General features: G+C 39.8%; 1 protein-coding gene across 13 annotated transcripts in view; it reads left to right on the top strand.

Moving 5' to 3' along the window:
* Positions 1 to 17846, top strand: part of PCDH11X (protocadherin 11 X-linked) — a 1146051-nt gene that overhangs the window by 169410 nt on the left and 958795 nt on the right. For 10 of the 13 annotated variants that reach the window (XR_012906840.1, XM_075940730.1, XM_075940729.1 and 7 more), the window contains one exon: positions 1877 to 4363. Coding sequence is in view for 10 of the 13 variants with exons in the window: in XM_075940730.1 (XP_075796845.1) it covers positions 1877 to 4363 (2487 nt within the window). In the remaining 3 variants the exon portion in view is untranslated. Of the gene's footprint in view, positions 1 to 1876; positions 4364 to 12441; positions 12513 to 13067; positions 17782 to 17846 lie in introns of those variants that run through there. The other 3 variants (XR_012906842.1, XR_012906841.1, XM_006135154.4) reach the window with 3 other exon arrangements.

Raw genomic sequence — 17846 nt, 5'->3', positions numbered from 1 at the left:
AATCCATCTTTCTGTGATAGGTTGTCACTGGTCATTACTTATTGGGGCTGCAGACACTGTACATAAGGTGGAATTGGGTTATTGTATTTGAAATGGGGTTATCGCAGCTTTGCCACAAAAGACGTGGTTGCTGCAGTGGTGACTATAAAAGGTGTACAAAGGCAGTATTAGTGCCATATAGCTACTGAGTTAATTATAGGTAGCAATGTATTTATGCTTCTTACTAACTGCTCTCAGGCAAGAATCCTCCACATTAGGAACCCCTCTCCTTTCCCAGCCAGCACCTTCAGTACCCTAATTTGCATGATTCGTGTGTAGACAAAGACCAACTCAAGCCCTTACTTTTGGTTTTGGGCAGAGGGTGTAGGTTCATTTTTACATCTGGCTAATGTAAATTGTAAATTAACAGTTGTCTTTGTAAATTTTATTGGAGGAATCTAGAGTCCTGGAGAGATGATCTTTTACCATTTTTACATAAATTAAAATGAATATGTAAAACTATAGAAGGCCCAGTTCTTCCATCCTTACTCATCCTTAGTAGAAAGTAGGTCCGTGCTCAGTGAGTGGACCCATTAAAGCCAATGAAAATACACATGCAGTAAGTTACTGCTTACTAAAGAAGGGTGTCAGAATCAGCCTAATGAGTATTGCAAGAGCTAAGTCAGCAGCATAGTTTCTGACTATAAACATGACAGGCATAATGAGACTTTAATGTTCAAGTACAGACGTAAAATCCTAACTGTTCCCTGAAGCCCTATCCTCATTGAGCCCTCATTTTCACCCATGTTACACACCTATCTTCAGTACCTACTTTATAGCCCCCATCCTGGGGAGATAAGCCTATCAGGATTCCCTCTGTAATCTGTCGACCCCATTCTTCATCAGAGAGATTGATATTGATCATTTCTAATCACTTCCTTCCCCTTAGGGGGACTGTGTGTATTGCTGTCTTTGCACAATTTCCAGCATCTGTTGGCCCAGAAAATAACAACGGACCAACTCCCACATGCAGGATAGGATTACTTTAGACCCATCTCTCCACCTCAGAATTTGAGGAAAAGCTGTGTTGTACAGTGTCCCCACATATAAATGCATTACTTGCTAGAAGAAGGGCATAAAGTGTGCAACAAAACCCTATTACAGGATCTTATTACTCGGAGTGCAAATGTAATCCTATGATATTATTCATAAGAAAAAACACCTTATTTTCACACTTGGAATGTAATTTTCACTGCAAATATGAAATACATTGCAATGAAAAGGGGAATAATGCTTCCTGATTTTCCTTTTATTTCTAATCACCTAACATGTTTCACTTGTGACTGTGCCACCTGAATCATAAATTACTTTGTAATCCCCTTTTAAATATGGCATGGCTTTTCTTTACTCTACTTGCAAGAGATTGTTCCTTTTCTTGCTTTTCTGCATGGGGGCATAAGCCCCCTTGTTCCTTTTGCTTCCCCTCCCCTAATCTTGGGCTCAGGCCTGTTATGGGGCACAGCCTGAGCTCTGTAGTTCAGCCCTTCTATGAGCATGGGGCCCGATGTAAGTTAAACTTTGACATCTCCCACTTCCATTGGCCAGATGTAAAACAGGCAATACACCATATATTTTAAGGGGTTGCTGTAATTTGACTTGGATGGGAGCTGTAAAAGAAACCTTGATGCTCTGAAACACCATTCTTGCTCAGGTCTTCTTCTAGTGAGGTGAAAATACACACAGCCCCATGCTCAAGACAAATGCTAAAGGTTTATCCAGCAGGGAATGTATAAATACACATAAAGGCATCCATCGGCCCCCTGTATACAGTAAAGATATGTGTCTATTTATAACATATTTCCATAATAAAAATTGTTCCCCCTTCTGTGTCTTCTAGGGCCAAAATGTATTTGGACTTGATATAATTGAAACACCTGAGGGAGATAAATGGCCACAGCTGATTGTCCAGCAGATCCTGGACAGAGAGCAGAAAGACACATATGTGATGAAGATCAAAGTTGAAGATGGCGGAACACCTCCTAGATCCAGTACAGCCATCCTACAAGTAACAGTTACTGATGTGAATGACAATCGCCCAGTCTTCAAGGAAAATGACATTGAAGTCAGCGTTCCGGAAAATGCTCCAGTGGGCACTTCGGTTTCTCAGCTCCACGCCACTGATGCTGATCTGGGCTCAAATGCTCAGATCCACTTCTTTTTCAGCAATCAGATCTCCAGTCTGGCCAAAAGGCTGTTTGCCTTAGATAATAGCACTGGCCTCATCACGATTAAGGAACCACTGGACAGGGAGGAGTCACCTGTACACAAGTTAACTGTTTTGGCAAGTGATGGCAGCTCAACTCCATCAAGAGCAACGGTGACAGTAAATATCACAGATATTAATGATAATGTTCCATCCATAGACACAAGATACATCATCAATCCAGTGAATGGGACTGTGCTCCTGTCTGAAAAAGCACCACTCAATACAAAAATTGCCCTGATTACTGTAATGGACAAAGATGCTGATCTGAATGGAAAAGTTACTTGCTTCACAGACCATGATGTCCCTTTTAGGTTAAAGCCAGTGTTCGATAATCAGTTTCTATTGGAGACGGCCACATTTCTAGACTATGAGGCTACACGAGAATACGCTATTAAAATAGTGGCCTCTGATTCAGGGAAACCTCCCTTAAATCAGTCTGCAATGCTGCTGATCAAAATCAAAGATGAGAATGACAATGCCCCAGTTTTTACACAGCCTATCATTGGACTTTCCATTCCTGAGAACAATGCTCCTGGGACCCAGCTAACCAAGATCAGTGCAACAGATGCAGACAGTGGACGCAATGCTGAGATCAGCTATATGCTGGGTTCAGATGCACCCCCCATTTTTAACCTGGACCGCCGCACAGGTGTTCTGACAGCAGTGAGGAAGCTGGACAGGGAAAAACAGGATAGGTACTCCTTCACTGTATTGGCCAAGGATAATGGGATGCCACCTTTGCAGACCAATGCTACTGTGACACTGTCAGTTCTGGATCAGAATGACAACAGCCCTGCTTTTACCCACAATGAATATAATTTCTATGTGCCAGAAAACCTGCCCATGTATGGCACAGTGGGACTTATCACAGTTACTGATGCTGACTCTGGAGATAATGCTGCAGTTACTCTCTCTATATTAAATGGCAGAGATAATTTCATTATTGATCCACTTACTGGTGTAATAAGACCCAATATTACATTTGATAGAGAGCAACAAGGTTCTTACACTTTCCAGGTGAAGGCTGTCGATGGAGGAAGAGTACAACGCTCTTCAACTGCCAAAGTGACCATAAATGTAGTTGACGTGAATGACAACAGGCCTGTTTTTGTTATCCCTTCGTCTAACTACTCCTATGACTTGGTTCCCACAGCCACCAATCCAGGTTCCGTGGTGACTAAAGTCTTTGCAGTTGACAATGATACAGGGATGAATGCAGAGCTCCGCTACAGTATTATAGGTGGGAACTCAAGAGGTTTGTTTACAATCGATCAGTTAACAGGCAACATTACTTTGAAAGAGAAGGTAATCACAGCAGATCATGGCTTACACAGGCTGGTGATAAAAGTCAATGATTTAGGACAGCCAGAGTCTCTCTATACCATTGCACTGGTGCATTTATTTGTGAATGAGACAATCACCAATGGTTCATATGTGCAGGAGCTAGTCCGTAGAAATATGGAAACACCAGTGGGCCAGAATGTTGGGGATGGTGAGATAACCCCACAGACCAATGACTACGTCAAAATCATCATTGCTATAATTGCAGGCACCATGACAGTCATCCTGGTCATTTTTGTCACTGCACTAGTACGATGCCGCCAGACACCCCGACACAAAGTTGTCCAGAAAAGCAAGCAGAGTGGGGAGTGGGTCTCCCCAAACCAGGAGAACCGACAGATCAAGAAAAAGAAGAAGAAGAAGAAGCGCTCTCCTAAAAGCCTCCTTCTCAACTTTGTGACAATTGAAGAATCTAAGCCCGACGATCCTGGCCACGAGCACATAAATGGCACTTTAGACATTCCCGTAGAGCTAGAAGAACAGACTATGGGAAAATATAACTGGGCCACCACACCAACCACTTTTAAGCCTGACAGCCCAGATTTAGCAAAGCATTACAAGTCTGCCTCTCCACAGCCCACCTTTCAAATTAAACCCGAGACCCCGGTGCCCCCTAAGAAGCACCATGTCATTCAGGAACTGCCTCTGGATAACACCTTTGTGGTGGGCTGTGACTCGCTCTCCAAGTGCTCCTCCAGTAGTTCGGACCCTTATAGTGTCTCCGAATGCAGCTGTCAAGGTGGCTTCAAGACTCCAGGCTCCATCCACACCAGACAGGTAATACTAAGTTTCTAGCTGCTAGCTCTCTCTCTTTCTCTGTCTGTACCTCTGAGCTCTGCACAATAACTTTGTCTATAAAGATTAAAAGCCTGAAAGTTCATGCTTGGCTGAAACATTGAAATATAAACAGTTTGTGATTCATCAATGTTAAAGAGAGAAAATTAGAATAAAGTGACTCTTGGCTGTGGGGAAATTTAGCACTGAATGATTATATTAAGCGGATATTCCTGTCTGTAGATGGCAGTATGGTACTTCCTGCATTAACATAGTATTTAGCTGTGCAGCTCTGTAAAACAAAGAGAGGTTGTAGCACTGTCCTCCCTAGTATTGTGTGCTCAGGAATCTAAGTAATCTAGGCCAGGTGGAAAGCAATAAAGCTTTGCAGTATCTGATAAGTGGTTCTTAATGCTAATGGAATCTGGAATTGGAGCCTTCATTTGGACAGACTGTACCTGAAGGTCTCTCGAAAGCAGGCAAGATTTTTTTATTCCCGAGAGATTGTGCCATTTTCAGACTAGAAACATGCCCTACTATGTGGGCTACTAAGTGGACTGACTGACATAATCAACAATATAAAGCAGCACTGGAGACAGTGGGAAAATCTGCAAACATCCCAAGCATTGCCCTCATTTTGTCACCTTTATGCCCAAGTACAGACACTAGCTGCAATAACACGCAGAGCAGCAGTCATATCAAAGGCCCTCAGATTAACAAAGAGGGCAAATTATCCGATGATAATTAAAAACTGTTTTGCTTTTTCAGACACTAATGGGAATCACATCAGAATTGAATCTAGATTCTTAAATGGTGTATTAGTGCATTTGTGATAAGGTTTTGTTATTTATCTGAATTTTTTGTCCATCAGTAGCCTATCCTCAGTAGAAGGAAGAGTCCCACACTTTTATTTGAGTTAGTGATGAGGTAAAAGAAGGAAATAAAATATTACTGATGATGAAAAGATGGGGTTCACTTCATTTTTTTCTTGTACAGGGCCAGATCCACAGCTAGGGTACATTTGAGTGGGCTTTAGTAATGCTTTGATGATTCACCCTAGCTGAGGATCAGGCCCACAGGCATTAGACCAAGTGTCAGGAACCTTTGGCACATGGCCCATTAGGGCAATCTGCTTGCAAGGCCATGAGACATTTTATTTATGTTAACTGTTCACATGCATAGCCTCCTGCAGTTCCCAGTGGCCATGGTTCGCAATTCCCACCCAAGAGGAGCTGCGTAAAGCAGCAGCTAGCACATCCCTGCAGTGTGCACCACTTCATGGAGTCCCCATTAGCCAGGAACCGTGAACTGCAGCCACTGGAGTTGCGGGATGGGGTGGAGGTCTGTGTCTGCGGACAGCCAGTGTAAATAAAATGTCTTATGGCCTGCTACTGGATTACCCTGATGGGCCACCTGTGTGCCAAGGGTTGCACCGGGGTTGACTTATTTTTTGGTAGGCAGTTTTGTTAATGATGTGGTGGAAAATAAAAGGGCCAGGGGCTGAAGAAATGTTCTCATTCAAACTACATCTGTACAGCAAGCAAAGACTGCTGTTGCCTTTTTTTCCTTTCTTTTTACTTTTAGCATAAGTGTGTGAGGTAGACAACATCCCTGCTCTGTATAAAGCATTATATTTGCTGAGAGACATTAACAGAAAATGGAATAGAAAAGGATTTCTTCATATTTCTCAAACAGCAGAGACAAAGGGAGGAGTGGTTTGCAGCCTGTTAAAGATTTGAATATCTTCTGTTAAAGTTATTTGAGTCAATTCATTTTCAATTTAAATTAGGCAGTAGAAGAACTCTTTATATTTGTTTGAGTGTGTGCATAATGTGTGTGTTGATGTTAGTCTGGAAGGTGAAGGTTGTTTTCTTAGCACCTATTGAGTCCTGATCCAAAATTTGTTGATGGTGACAGTTTTTCTATCAAATTCAGAGGGTTTTGGTTCAGTCTCGGTGAGCCAAAATAATCCATGGTTACCTGCTCAAAGGCCCTGCATTTTGTCATCTTTCCTCCAGCTGAGACAGCTATGTCTGTAGCATTCTCTGGAACCATTCAACCATCTGCCAAAGAGGGCTGGTAGCAAATGCAGAGATGGGGGCAAGGGAATGAAGGTCCTCCCTTCTCTGTGCTTCTAGCCCCTGTGGACTGAGATCAGGGTGCTCTTTCCACCGTCACGTGGCACAAAAGCACATTGAAATATTCATCACCCCAAAATTATTTCAGGGCAATATTGTGAATATAATGAGAAATTTGTGCAAGGTGGGATTGGGGAATTGATTTTGCTTAAATCTACAGTTCTCCCTCTTTAGACTTAAACTTTGTGTCCTGGTAGTGAACACAGAGATGAGGAAACTTTAACAACATATCATACGATGGCTTTTACATTCACTTGAAAATAGCATTTCCTATAAACATTGAAATTAATACTCTCCTTACTTAAACAAAACATGAACAATTCTGGTAGGGTGCGTCTAGACTACAGGGTTTTATTTTAAAAAAACGTCGTTTTTTTCTGAAAAACTTCACGTGTGTCCACACTGCAATCGCATTCTTTCAAAAGAAAATCGAAAGAACGCAAGGGTTTTTCCGACATTGGTGAGGAAGAACGCCTTTTCAAAAGAGCTCTTTCGGAAAAAGGCGTGTGTGGACATGGAAGAGGGAGGGTTTTTTGAGAGAAGAGGGAAGAAGAAAAAGCACTGGTGGCCATTCTGTCCATAGCAAGCACTGCTTACATGTGAGATAACGTCCAGGCAGTCTGGATGCTATGTTTCGAAAAAGCGCAGCGCTTTTTCAATATGCTTTTGCAGTGTGGATGCCCTTTTTCGAAAGAAGTTTTTTCGGAAGATCTCTTCCAAAAAAGCTGCTTTCTAAAGAAGCCTGCAGTCTAGATGTATCCCTGGTGAACCTATGTACGTATTGACACAAGAAAGGAATTAAGGGGCCTTTGTGTTGGATTTTACTAAATAAAGGTAATCGTATATTTAAGAAAAGTAAAAACAACCAAATTAACTGTTGTCCTGCAGTTCTAAGGGATAGTTTTAAGCAGGCAAATTTGTTCCTAATAATAAAAGACACCAAAATGGCCTCATCTCCATTTAGTAAAATGAATTGGAGTGCATGACTGAAGGCAGGATAATTTGAAGTTTTCAGTTAGTTCCGTTAGCTTGAGGGGAGATCAAAAAAACTTTTTTTTAAAGCCCCTGATAGTACTGCAATACTTCTGTTGTCATGCTATTCACCCTTTTTCCAACCTTGGAGATTAATGACATGTTGGAGATTAATGCTACTTTTGCGTTATGCATTCACTGACTTTGCAGAAAGCTGTAGGGCAGAGCTCAGTCCTGCTGGAGAAGTTACATTAAAAACTCAAGTACTTTAGTGTTGAAAAATAAATAGTGACGGTCTCCAAATAGAAAAAATATGTGGTTCTTCCTGGCACTAGCTATTATTGCAATCTATCAGTTTACAAACAAAAAGCTTTCTTGAAGGATATGACTGAGAAGGAACAAAATTATTCATTCAGTTTGCCCACCCCAAATTTCAAAGGTTGCTGGGATAAATGACTCTCAAGTTAGAACTGCCTTTGATTTTGTTTCTGCACAATCAAGATCTCACTCAGTCATTATGAAACAAAAATACACCCTCAGTTTGACCATCTCTATATGAAACAGAATTGAGTTATCACTGAATATGTGTCTATGGACCCACCAAAGCTTTAAACTTTGCCACCTGGCCTATCTACATACAGAAAACCTGCTAAATCCTTATACTATTTGTTCTAAGATGTGCTAAGTATATGTATATTTAGAGAGAAACACAGAAGAGTTTTTGAAAATTTGTCATTAAAAAACTGAGACACCTTGAATGGCCAAAGAGAAAAGGAAATAAGTATCATAACAGTCAGCCCAGGGGAAGGAATGAGGATGTTACTGGGGTAGTGTAGAATGGTTGAAGAAGGAAAAATACACAATGCCTCTTATGTGTATGTAGGGGGAAGAACAATAATCCATATTATTTTTTAAAAAAAGTCATTTCACAGTACTTATTTAATCTATCATAGTGGCCACAAATACATGGAAATTTATAGAATAGCAAGTGTTCTTTTGTGAAGTATTAGAAATTAATGTTCTAAAGAAGCTTTTCAAAGTGATAGACTGTGAAGAAACTAATTGCTAGTAATAATGCAGTGTTTTCCAGGGTAGGACAATTAGGGACTCGTAAAGTAAAGGTGACATTGAGTGTCTTCCAAGTATTCAACTTTTTATTAGTCAACTTTGGTAAGTGTGCTGAGGGGGATATAATTGTTTGCTAGAAAGAAGAACAAGAGAACAAACTCAAAACCTGATCCTTCTGCCATTGAAGTCAATAGGACTTTTGCCATTAAGCTCAGTGGGAGTAAGATAAGACTTTTAATAAAATGCCCTGATAAAGTTGTACCTATATCCTGTTTCTCTCTCTCTCCCTCTCTCTCTCTCTGCATTTGTCATTCTGTATTCACAATAGGAAGTGAGTAAAAATAGACAGAGAGAGGCAATATGAGTTGGCATTATGTGGTTTACGTGTTGGTGTTTGTAGAGCATAATTTTCAAGCTCTATGGCCAAACAGTTGCTTAAAACAGCACATAGGTGCCTCAAATGGCTATCTGGTCATCAATATGTATATAGGAAGTGTGGACAACTGTAGAACCTGGTGCTCTAAAGTGAATATCAAATTTGAAAACTGGCAAAAATGAGACAAAATGCTAAAAAGCTTCTTTAAAACTTGCTGTCTTCTCGAGTGCTGTCCCTCCTCTCCTTGTTCCGTTTCATCTTTTTCACATTCCTGCAAATATTCTTGTCCAAAAGAGCCTGCACGTGACCCTTCTACCAGGCTAAACCCTGGGATCTGGGAAATGTTGGGCAATCAACACCCTTCCCCACCAGCTAGTCAGTGAGTGTCAGAGGCAACCAGGATGAAGGGCTTCCTAAAAGCGAGTGCCCTCCCTCTCTCCCATGTTGCTAGGACTGGCCTCTTTTTCTGGCATCCCCATTAGATTTCCCCCACCTGTTGAGGCAGATGGGTAGCATTTCCTGAAGAACACACTGTGATTATATTATGGCTGTGTGATTTTTTTTGCTAATGGCACTCCTCACTCCAGGAGGTAAAAATGAGACCATCTGCACTCAGAAAGCAAAGGGAAGCACAACTGCGCAGGAGAGCAACAATAGGAGAGAGAAGCGCATTTTTGTAAAATATGATTATTTGTTTTCCAGCAGATGTTTTTAAAGAGAAATGGGTACATTTATACAATTTATGTAGCTTCAGATTAATACATGGAGTGACCTGATTCAAGGTTCAAATTTTACCCATATTTTTAATAATAGAGTCCTAAGTATCATGTGTAGGATCCTACCAAATTCAGGGCCCACTTTGGTCAATTTTGCCATTTTTTAAATTCCATGACTGTGAGCTTCATGATTCATCTGTTTAAATGTGAATTTTCCTGGTGGTGTTATTGTAGAGGTCTTGACTGAAAAAGGAGATGTTGGGGAGCACGGCAAGATTATTACAGGGGGGGTTGTGGCACTGCTGTCCTCACTGGTGATGGTTGTGGGGGGATGCAGGGTTGGAAGCACCCCCAAGGTGGGAGAGACCAGCCAGCAGGAGGGCCTGTGCTGGCAGCAGGAGTCTTTGCTGCATGTCCCCACCCCCGACCTCTCATCGACAGTGCTGGCAGGGAAGGTGCAGGCCAGGCAGCTCCCCAGCCCTGCCGCTCCAAGAAATGTTAGAAAGAGGCAGGGCAGCGGGGAGTGGAGCAAGGGCAGGGCCATGGTGGAACAAGGAGTGGGGAGAAGTGGGAATGGTGCCCCTCCATTTCCCCTGTCTGCTACCGTTCTAGGCTTCTTCAGGCAGCAGTGCTGCCTTCAGAACTGGGCAGTTGGAGAGCAGTGGCTGCAGAGGCCGCTACAACCACAGGTGCTACCAGCAGCAGCACAGAAATAAGGATGGCATTTTTTAGCATTGGCACACTTATTTCTGCGCTGCTGCGTGCAGAGCTGGACCCACTGAAGGCAGAACAGAAGTAAAGGCCCTCTGAAAGTAGCACAGTAACACTGTGACCCTCTTAAAATAAGGGACCCCCATCAAATCCCTTCTATAGTCACAGCCCCCAATTTGAGAAACTCTGGTTTCTCCCATGAAATTGATATAGTATAGAATAAAAGTACACAAAAGACTAGATTTCATCGGGTGGGGCAGGGAGGGCAGGGGACACGACGCCAGATTTCACAGTCCGTGATGCATTTTTTCATGGCTGTGAATTTGGTAGGGCCCTAACTATGTGGAGTTGCTGTGGTTTGCAATGTGTGAGTTGAATTTAATGGTTTTGTCTAGTTCTGTCTGGACCCATGTCCCCAAACACAGAGCAACAAATAAATGCCTCCACCAGAAATGGCATTGCTGTTGTTACAGACCTGAGCATGTTGGTCAGGGATTGAAAAGGCATGGAGCCGGAACTCCTCCAGTCTGGCTCCAAGTTACGAATGAGCCACGTTGGTGGAGCAGCATGGGTAAATGTTCAGTAGTGCTGCCAGTGGTGTAGCTGCTCTGTTTATAGAGGCCTGCAGTTGCCAGGGCTATCCATCAGGGAGCTCTCATCAGCAGGTACACTCACAGATATGAAGGATGATAGGAATGGTACAGATGTTTTTCATTGACACTTGGTAGTTGGGGACACTATCTGAGATCTTCAAAGAGCCTAAGGGTGTTAGATGTTCTAATGCCATTGAATAAAAACAAATAAAATGAGAGCCAACCCCCTCTGGAAATAAACTGCTTTGGTCACTGCTGGTGGCTTCAGTATACTTGCAATCACGTAAGTGGTAAATTTAGCTCAGTGTGGTTATGCTTCAAAATGTGACTGTGAAGCTCCATATTTATTTCTCAGTTCTTCTGGGAGCCACATTACTTTAGGGTACAAGTAAAAGCACCCTCCTCTTCCCCCCGCCCACCTCAGAGTTAAACTGGAAAAAGATATACAATTTGCAGTTTTCAAATTGCGTATCTTTTTCCAATGTTCTTTCGGAAGAGGTTTTTCCTAAATTTGGCGCATCTAATTTCAGTGTTTAGCCTGGTATCCAGTCACTGATAACAACCACAAGGGCGACTGGTGCTTAGTGGGGAGGAGTGCAGGGAGGGCCAACCGGAGAAGTGGGGAGCAATTAACATTTTGGTGGGAGATGTAGAGGGCAGTGAATCTCCTGAGTGGTATCACGAGTCACCTATGCTAATCAGATATTTTAAAGAAAGTTCAGGAAACCTTATCACAAGCAATTATGGGATAATTTATCTGGGGGAGGTTTGTTTCTGAATCTCAGTGGTTCAAGAAATGGCCTTCAAGAAGTATTTTGCTCCTTTGAAAGTATTTGCTGTTGTAATTCTATTTACTCTTGTTGTTTTGATCTTTTCTGGCTTGAACATCATCACTGGTAATCTTGGCCCAACTGCAGTGTACTAACCTATATGTGTGGTTAAGGAGCAGTTATGAACATCTTGAGATGTTCTGCACTTGAACTTTAAAGCAGATTGTGAACCTCTTGCTAATGTATGTAAGAAGTTCTACTGAAGTAAGGCCGAACAAAAGAAGTATTTTTTTCCATGGGACATTTAGAAAAGGTGGGGGTTTTTTATTTCTTGGGGAAATAATTCCATTTTCAACTGAAAATCAAAATGGAAAATCAGACAAAATTTTCAGAGTTTATTTTTCATGCTCCCCACCTCCCCCGCTCCAGAAAAATAAACATAAATTTTGGGAATTGGAAAAAGGGATAGAGCCAGAAAACTGAAAAAAAACCCTTTTGTGTTAAAAAAGTGAAACATTTTGAATTATAGCAATAGCTTTATTATTTTTTTAAATTTCACCCTCAATATATGCGGAAAGCATAGCTGTTGAGGAGGGGCCCGTTTGCACTTTGCTGCTCATGATCTTACTTTGATTCAGTTCATAACCATAGTACATAATGTAACTCATAATTAGTGAGATCTGATTTAGCATTTACCATGATTTCTCACATTTATTTCATCTCCTGTTCTCTCACAGAATTTTTGACAATCACTGATAGTGATGGGCAGCCTACAGCAATGTCCTTACCACTGGCTAGTCTCTTCTTGGTGAGCTTGTTCCCCTATAGCATTTTCTTGCCCATTGGGACAGTTGATCTGATTAGCCATTCACTTCCCCAACATTTTCTAATCCTGATATACTTGATTGGTGGTGCCAGAAGTGGAGCAAAGTGACTAATAGGCACAAAGTTTTAAATTGTTGTGAATTGTGGCCTAGAAGCATGTCAAGTGCCTGCTGAAACCTTGTCCGACACAATTACGTGCATTTGCTCATATTTTGGTGTTCTAGATATAGTACACATAGCTAGGGATTCAGTTTTTGCTCTGATAAAATAACGAGGGAACTGATAATTTACTATTATTTAGTATACCAACCATTCTTCTGACTCTGTTCTCAGATTCAGTGCTTGTATGTGAACATACACAAACATGTGTGCACATATAGATATCCTTTATTAGAAAATTGTTGTAGAAGTAAGTCTACTTCCACAGAACACATAGGTAGTGACCTAGTTGAAATTTGACAGGCAAACATTGTGGTATACGGGATGCAGGAAATGATGCAGGAAAGGGCTTTTCTCATGCTGTTTCTCTGTTTGCCAGCTCTGAACGTCATCGCATCTGATGTTATGTACTGAAGTCGTACGTGTACACAATGATGTTAAGCCAGCAAACATGAAAACATGGAAATAGCACGAGAAAGCCCTTTGTCCTGTCTCTGATTGCCGAAGAATTTTATCGTCTGATCTCCAGAGGGGTTTGGAAGTGCGCTGAACTGTTCAAGCTGCCCTACGGAAAGGTATCCAGGGCAAGATTTTTTTTTTTAAAGAAAGAAAAAAAGAAAGACAAAGAGACTTTAGTACGTTGTGCTATAGTGTTCTATAATGTTGTTTTGCAAAGGAAAACAAAGTAATATGACCCATCACTCTGTCTGAATGATGGTTATGATAAGATAAATTTATTGTTTTTCTTACGTTGCTTGTAAACACATTCTTGTTCAAGGACCTTTGTCCTTATTTATTTGTGTTGAAAAAAATGGTTGTGTTTTTTTAATGTCTATAAATATTGAAAAAGGGAGCAATAAATTTTATGCATACATTTAAAAAGAAAGAGAATGTAAAGTTCTTTATACTCCCTCCATTTTTAAAATCACGTACATGTTATCACTTTACTTATATCACCATAAGCCATTTGTGGATTAATTATTATTTATAGTTATTTCCATAAGATTTTTAATACTGATATTGCTGCTATGGACCTTAACTACAAATGATCAAACCATTGCTGTTTATTTCTATAGGCTCAATAGGATTAGTGGGAAAATAACTACTTCCTGCTTTCTTATTCACAAAACTACTAAAGTAAGCATTCACCCTTCAAAGTTACTGGTGAGTGTTCACTTACTCTTAAACTAAACATTATTTTATCTTAGGCTTACTGAAATCTTGATACCGTGTGTGTACTAGGTGCCATATGCTTAATCTTTTCAAGTACGTTTGTTTAAAAAAATTAAAAAGGCTTGCTCATAGAATGATAAAGTAGAAAATACCATTAATTTAATTACACTTAAAAATATTGCAGCTTTAGCTAGCAAAAGGGAAAAAGTGCAGGCTGGTGTTGTTTGGAGCTATTTAATTATTTTGGTTAACTTTAATTTTCTAAAGTTAAATTGCTTTACATTATGATTTGTTGTTTAGCACATCTGATTTAGAAAACAGAATTAGCCTAACACGTTCAGTTGCAACTTGGTTACTGGTTCTTGTATATTTATTGCATCACATCAGAGGTAGTAATGCTTAAAAAGGTGTGTGCCTCATTTAACAATTTTTGTGTGTCATATACAGTGACAAAATTCTTAAGAAGCAGAAGGAGTATAAAGAACTCTGTTTTCTGCACTTATATGGAAACTCATAACAGTCGTTCACTAGAATGACATGGGGCATAGTCTTTAATTTCTAACTCAGCTGTATACAATATGTGTAATTTTCTTTAAATGGAAAAATATTAATTATTCATCAGTTAGACTATCAAACGCTCAAATGCTACTGTATGTTTGATGTAAAAGTATTTAAAACAGGCTTGTACGTAAATATTTTCATTGCCTCAGTTCTAGGATTGAAGAGTATCTACAATGACGTTCCCTTCACAATTGCTATTTGGCTTTTTTTTTTAAATGGCTATTTGGCTATGTTAGCTGTAAAATATAATAAATTTTATTAATAATGAAATATGTATTGTAATTTAGCATATTGTATTGCATAAGCATAGAAATGACTGTTGTAGATGAATATTTCATTTGTTATAATGAAATCTTTTTCCTGGGAAAAAGATGATTTATTTACAATACAGTTTCATCATTCATATTCACTGTCCTTTTGCAGTACTGATTCTGCAAGTTAAATGAGCAACAAGTTTCAACAGTAACGGTACTTAGTGAGTTTTCTTTCTGCATCACAGTTTAGCCATTTCTTTTGGCTTGTAGCCTGCATTTCACAAAGTAGAAATGGAGGGAAGTCTTTACGTTTTATGTACTAATATGGATGACAATGGGTATCAGTGAGAGAGTTTGGTCTAACAAATGTGATCAGCACCTTTTCTTATAACTACTTTTTGCCTAAATACCACATATTGTGGATCATTAATAAAGGAAACACCCAACTGCTGATGGTGTAAAGAACTGCTTCTGTACACACTACTGCAGTTCAGACAGGTTTCAGAATACTTTTTTTGAATCAATTAGAATCATAGAATCGCGGGGCTGGAAGAGACCTCAGGAGGTCATTGAGTCCAACCCCCTGCCCAAAGCAGGACCAACCCCAACTAAATCATCCCAGCCAGGGCTTTGTCAAGCTGGGCCTTAAAAACCTCTAAGGATGGAGATTCCACCTCCCTAGGTAACCCATTTCAGTGCTTCACCACCCTCCTAATAAAATATTTTTCCTGATATCCAACCTAGACCTCTGCCACTGTAATTTAAGACCATTGCTTCTCATTCTGTCATCTGTCACTACTGAGAACAGCCTCTCTCCATCCTCTTTGGAACCTGCCTTCAGGTAATTAAAGGCTGCTATCAAATCCCCCCTCACTTTTCTCTTCTGTAGACTAAATAAGACTTTTGGGGATTTTGAAGGTGAAGACTATCCATAGATAAATTACAAAATTGAAACATTCAGGTTTGATTAGGATAAGCACCCAAAAGTTAACTTCTTGAGTCTTGCAAATAACGAGTTGGAAATATTATGAGAACAAGCTTTCTCATTAAATTCCTGGCACTTTCATTTTTGGTTCTGGGTAGAAAATTCTCAAGACCTACTTTTTTCCTGGTATTTTGGTGATTATGATGTCAGTTACAAACTGTAATGGGAAGGAAAAACATGATTTTATAACTTTAAAAAGGCTAGGTTTAGAGAGTCAGAGAAGGTTCAGTAGGCTGTTATTTTTTTCCAGACTAGTAACCTCTCTGTAAATGGAAAAGTTTGGTTAGTAAGTAAAACTCAGCTCCTCAGCCATATTTAGGCTCTTAAGTCTCATTGAAATCATAAAGATTTTGTGCCTGAATCTCTCTTTATGCTCTGCATCATTCCTCACATAAGTCAGGAGGGTGACATCCATCAACCAGTTTTTCCACAAAAAAGCAAATGACACAGCCAATGCAGTAGGAAAACAATATTTTAAGAATTTTTTAAGTCCCGTACCTGATCACTTTTATTATGGGACGATCCCTTTCATTCTTCCTGGCTATGCATTTAATTTTTTTCGCGGGGGGGGGGGGGGGTGTGAAGAGGAGCAGGTACATCTATGCATTATTTAAAAAAAAAAAACTCCTTGGCAGACTAACAGAAGACTTGTTCTGAGAGCTTTTTGCCTATTGTGTGGCATAAGTGGACTCTCAGTCTCATCAATGACTACTTTTCAAATATGTACAGGTTAGTTTAGTTCTTCACTGATCTTAGGAAGTGGAAGGATAATTGTAGTGCCAATCAAGAGGGGGAAAAAACTGTGGATAGGTTCTTTTTGAAACTTTTAATGAGGATTTGTATCCTGAACCAGAACTAGACTTATTGTCACCAAAACCAGTGTGATTCCTGTGTTGTGTTCACCTATAGAAGTCCTGCTGCTTCCTACCGAATACAGCCCATAGTCAATTAAGAGCAAAAGTTCTGAACAAGTGCAAGTACTGTAAATCATATAAATTCTGACTTTCTAATGGAAGACTACATATATTTTCTTTTTCAATAGCCTCCCCATATTCATCTTAGTTTAGCTACACTGAAATGTCATCAGAATTTAGATTTTATTGTTTTATTAGATTTTATTATCTCAGCAAACCTCATGAAGAAGTATATTTTGTATTCAGTGTATATGACACTCCTAATTTCATTGCTGGCAGTTGAGTTTGTGTATAGAAGGGATACTAAAATATCCTTATGTTAGTGGCAGTACTGTAACTTGTTCAGCAACTCAGCAACAGAGTAGGTAAGCTTTACTGACTTTAGCCCTACAATATAAATAGCCAAAGATGGCCCTCAAATATACTGCTCTAGAACGTTATAAATGCCTGGATGATATATGAATGCATGTCTACCAAAGTTTAGTGCCATTCCTAATCTGAAACAGATGTTGTTTACCCTGATTTCAAGTCCATAACAATAAAAAAAGGAAGGGAGAGGTAATATCATTTATTGGACCAACTTCTCTTGGTGAAAGAGACAAGCTTTGGAGTTCATACAGCTCTTCTTCAGGTCTTCATTTTTTTCAAGTTGTCATCTTCTGAAGAGCTCTGTGTAAGCTTGAGAGCATGATTTTTTTTTCATCAACCAAATTTGGTCCAACGAAAGACACAATCTCATCCATTTTGGCTTTCTAATATACTGGTACCAACACAGCTACAACGTTCCTGCAAATAAGCAAAAGCTAGTACTAGAAATCACACGTGGCATGTAAAATGCATCTTGTGTGAAAGCTACATGTAGATTCTCTGTAATAATAAAGAATATATTAGATGAGGGAGGGAGAAATTGTTGTAGTCCTTCTGAATTTCATTAACCAGAGGACTGCAAACACGTAATAAGGTGCTGTCAAAATCTAAACTGGTATGTAATGCAAAATAATTTTAACATATACTGTAATACAGGTCTCTTTATCTTAAGCGTTTCAGTGTTTTCTGTTTCCTGCATATATTTATGGTACATCCTGGTCTTACGTATTATTTGTAAAATATTTTTTAACAAAGATTTTTTTAAATATATTTTTTTGCTTTCAAACTGAATTACAAGCACTGTTCCTTTTATGTCTTATTTATCTACTTCCAAAATAAATTCTGTTTGAAGACTACTTGAATATCCTTTGGAGACGCACTATTTTTAAATTCTACTATCGGTC

The sequence above is a fragment of the Pelodiscus sinensis genome, chromosome 13 (assembly GCF_049634645.1).
Source record: "Pelodiscus sinensis isolate JC-2024 chromosome 13, ASM4963464v1, whole genome shotgun sequence".
Taxonomy (NCBI): Eukaryota; Metazoa; Chordata; order Testudines; family Trionychidae; genus Pelodiscus; species Pelodiscus sinensis.
Note: the sequence above shows the minus strand (reverse complement) of the source record. Positions and strands in the feature narration are given on the sequence as shown.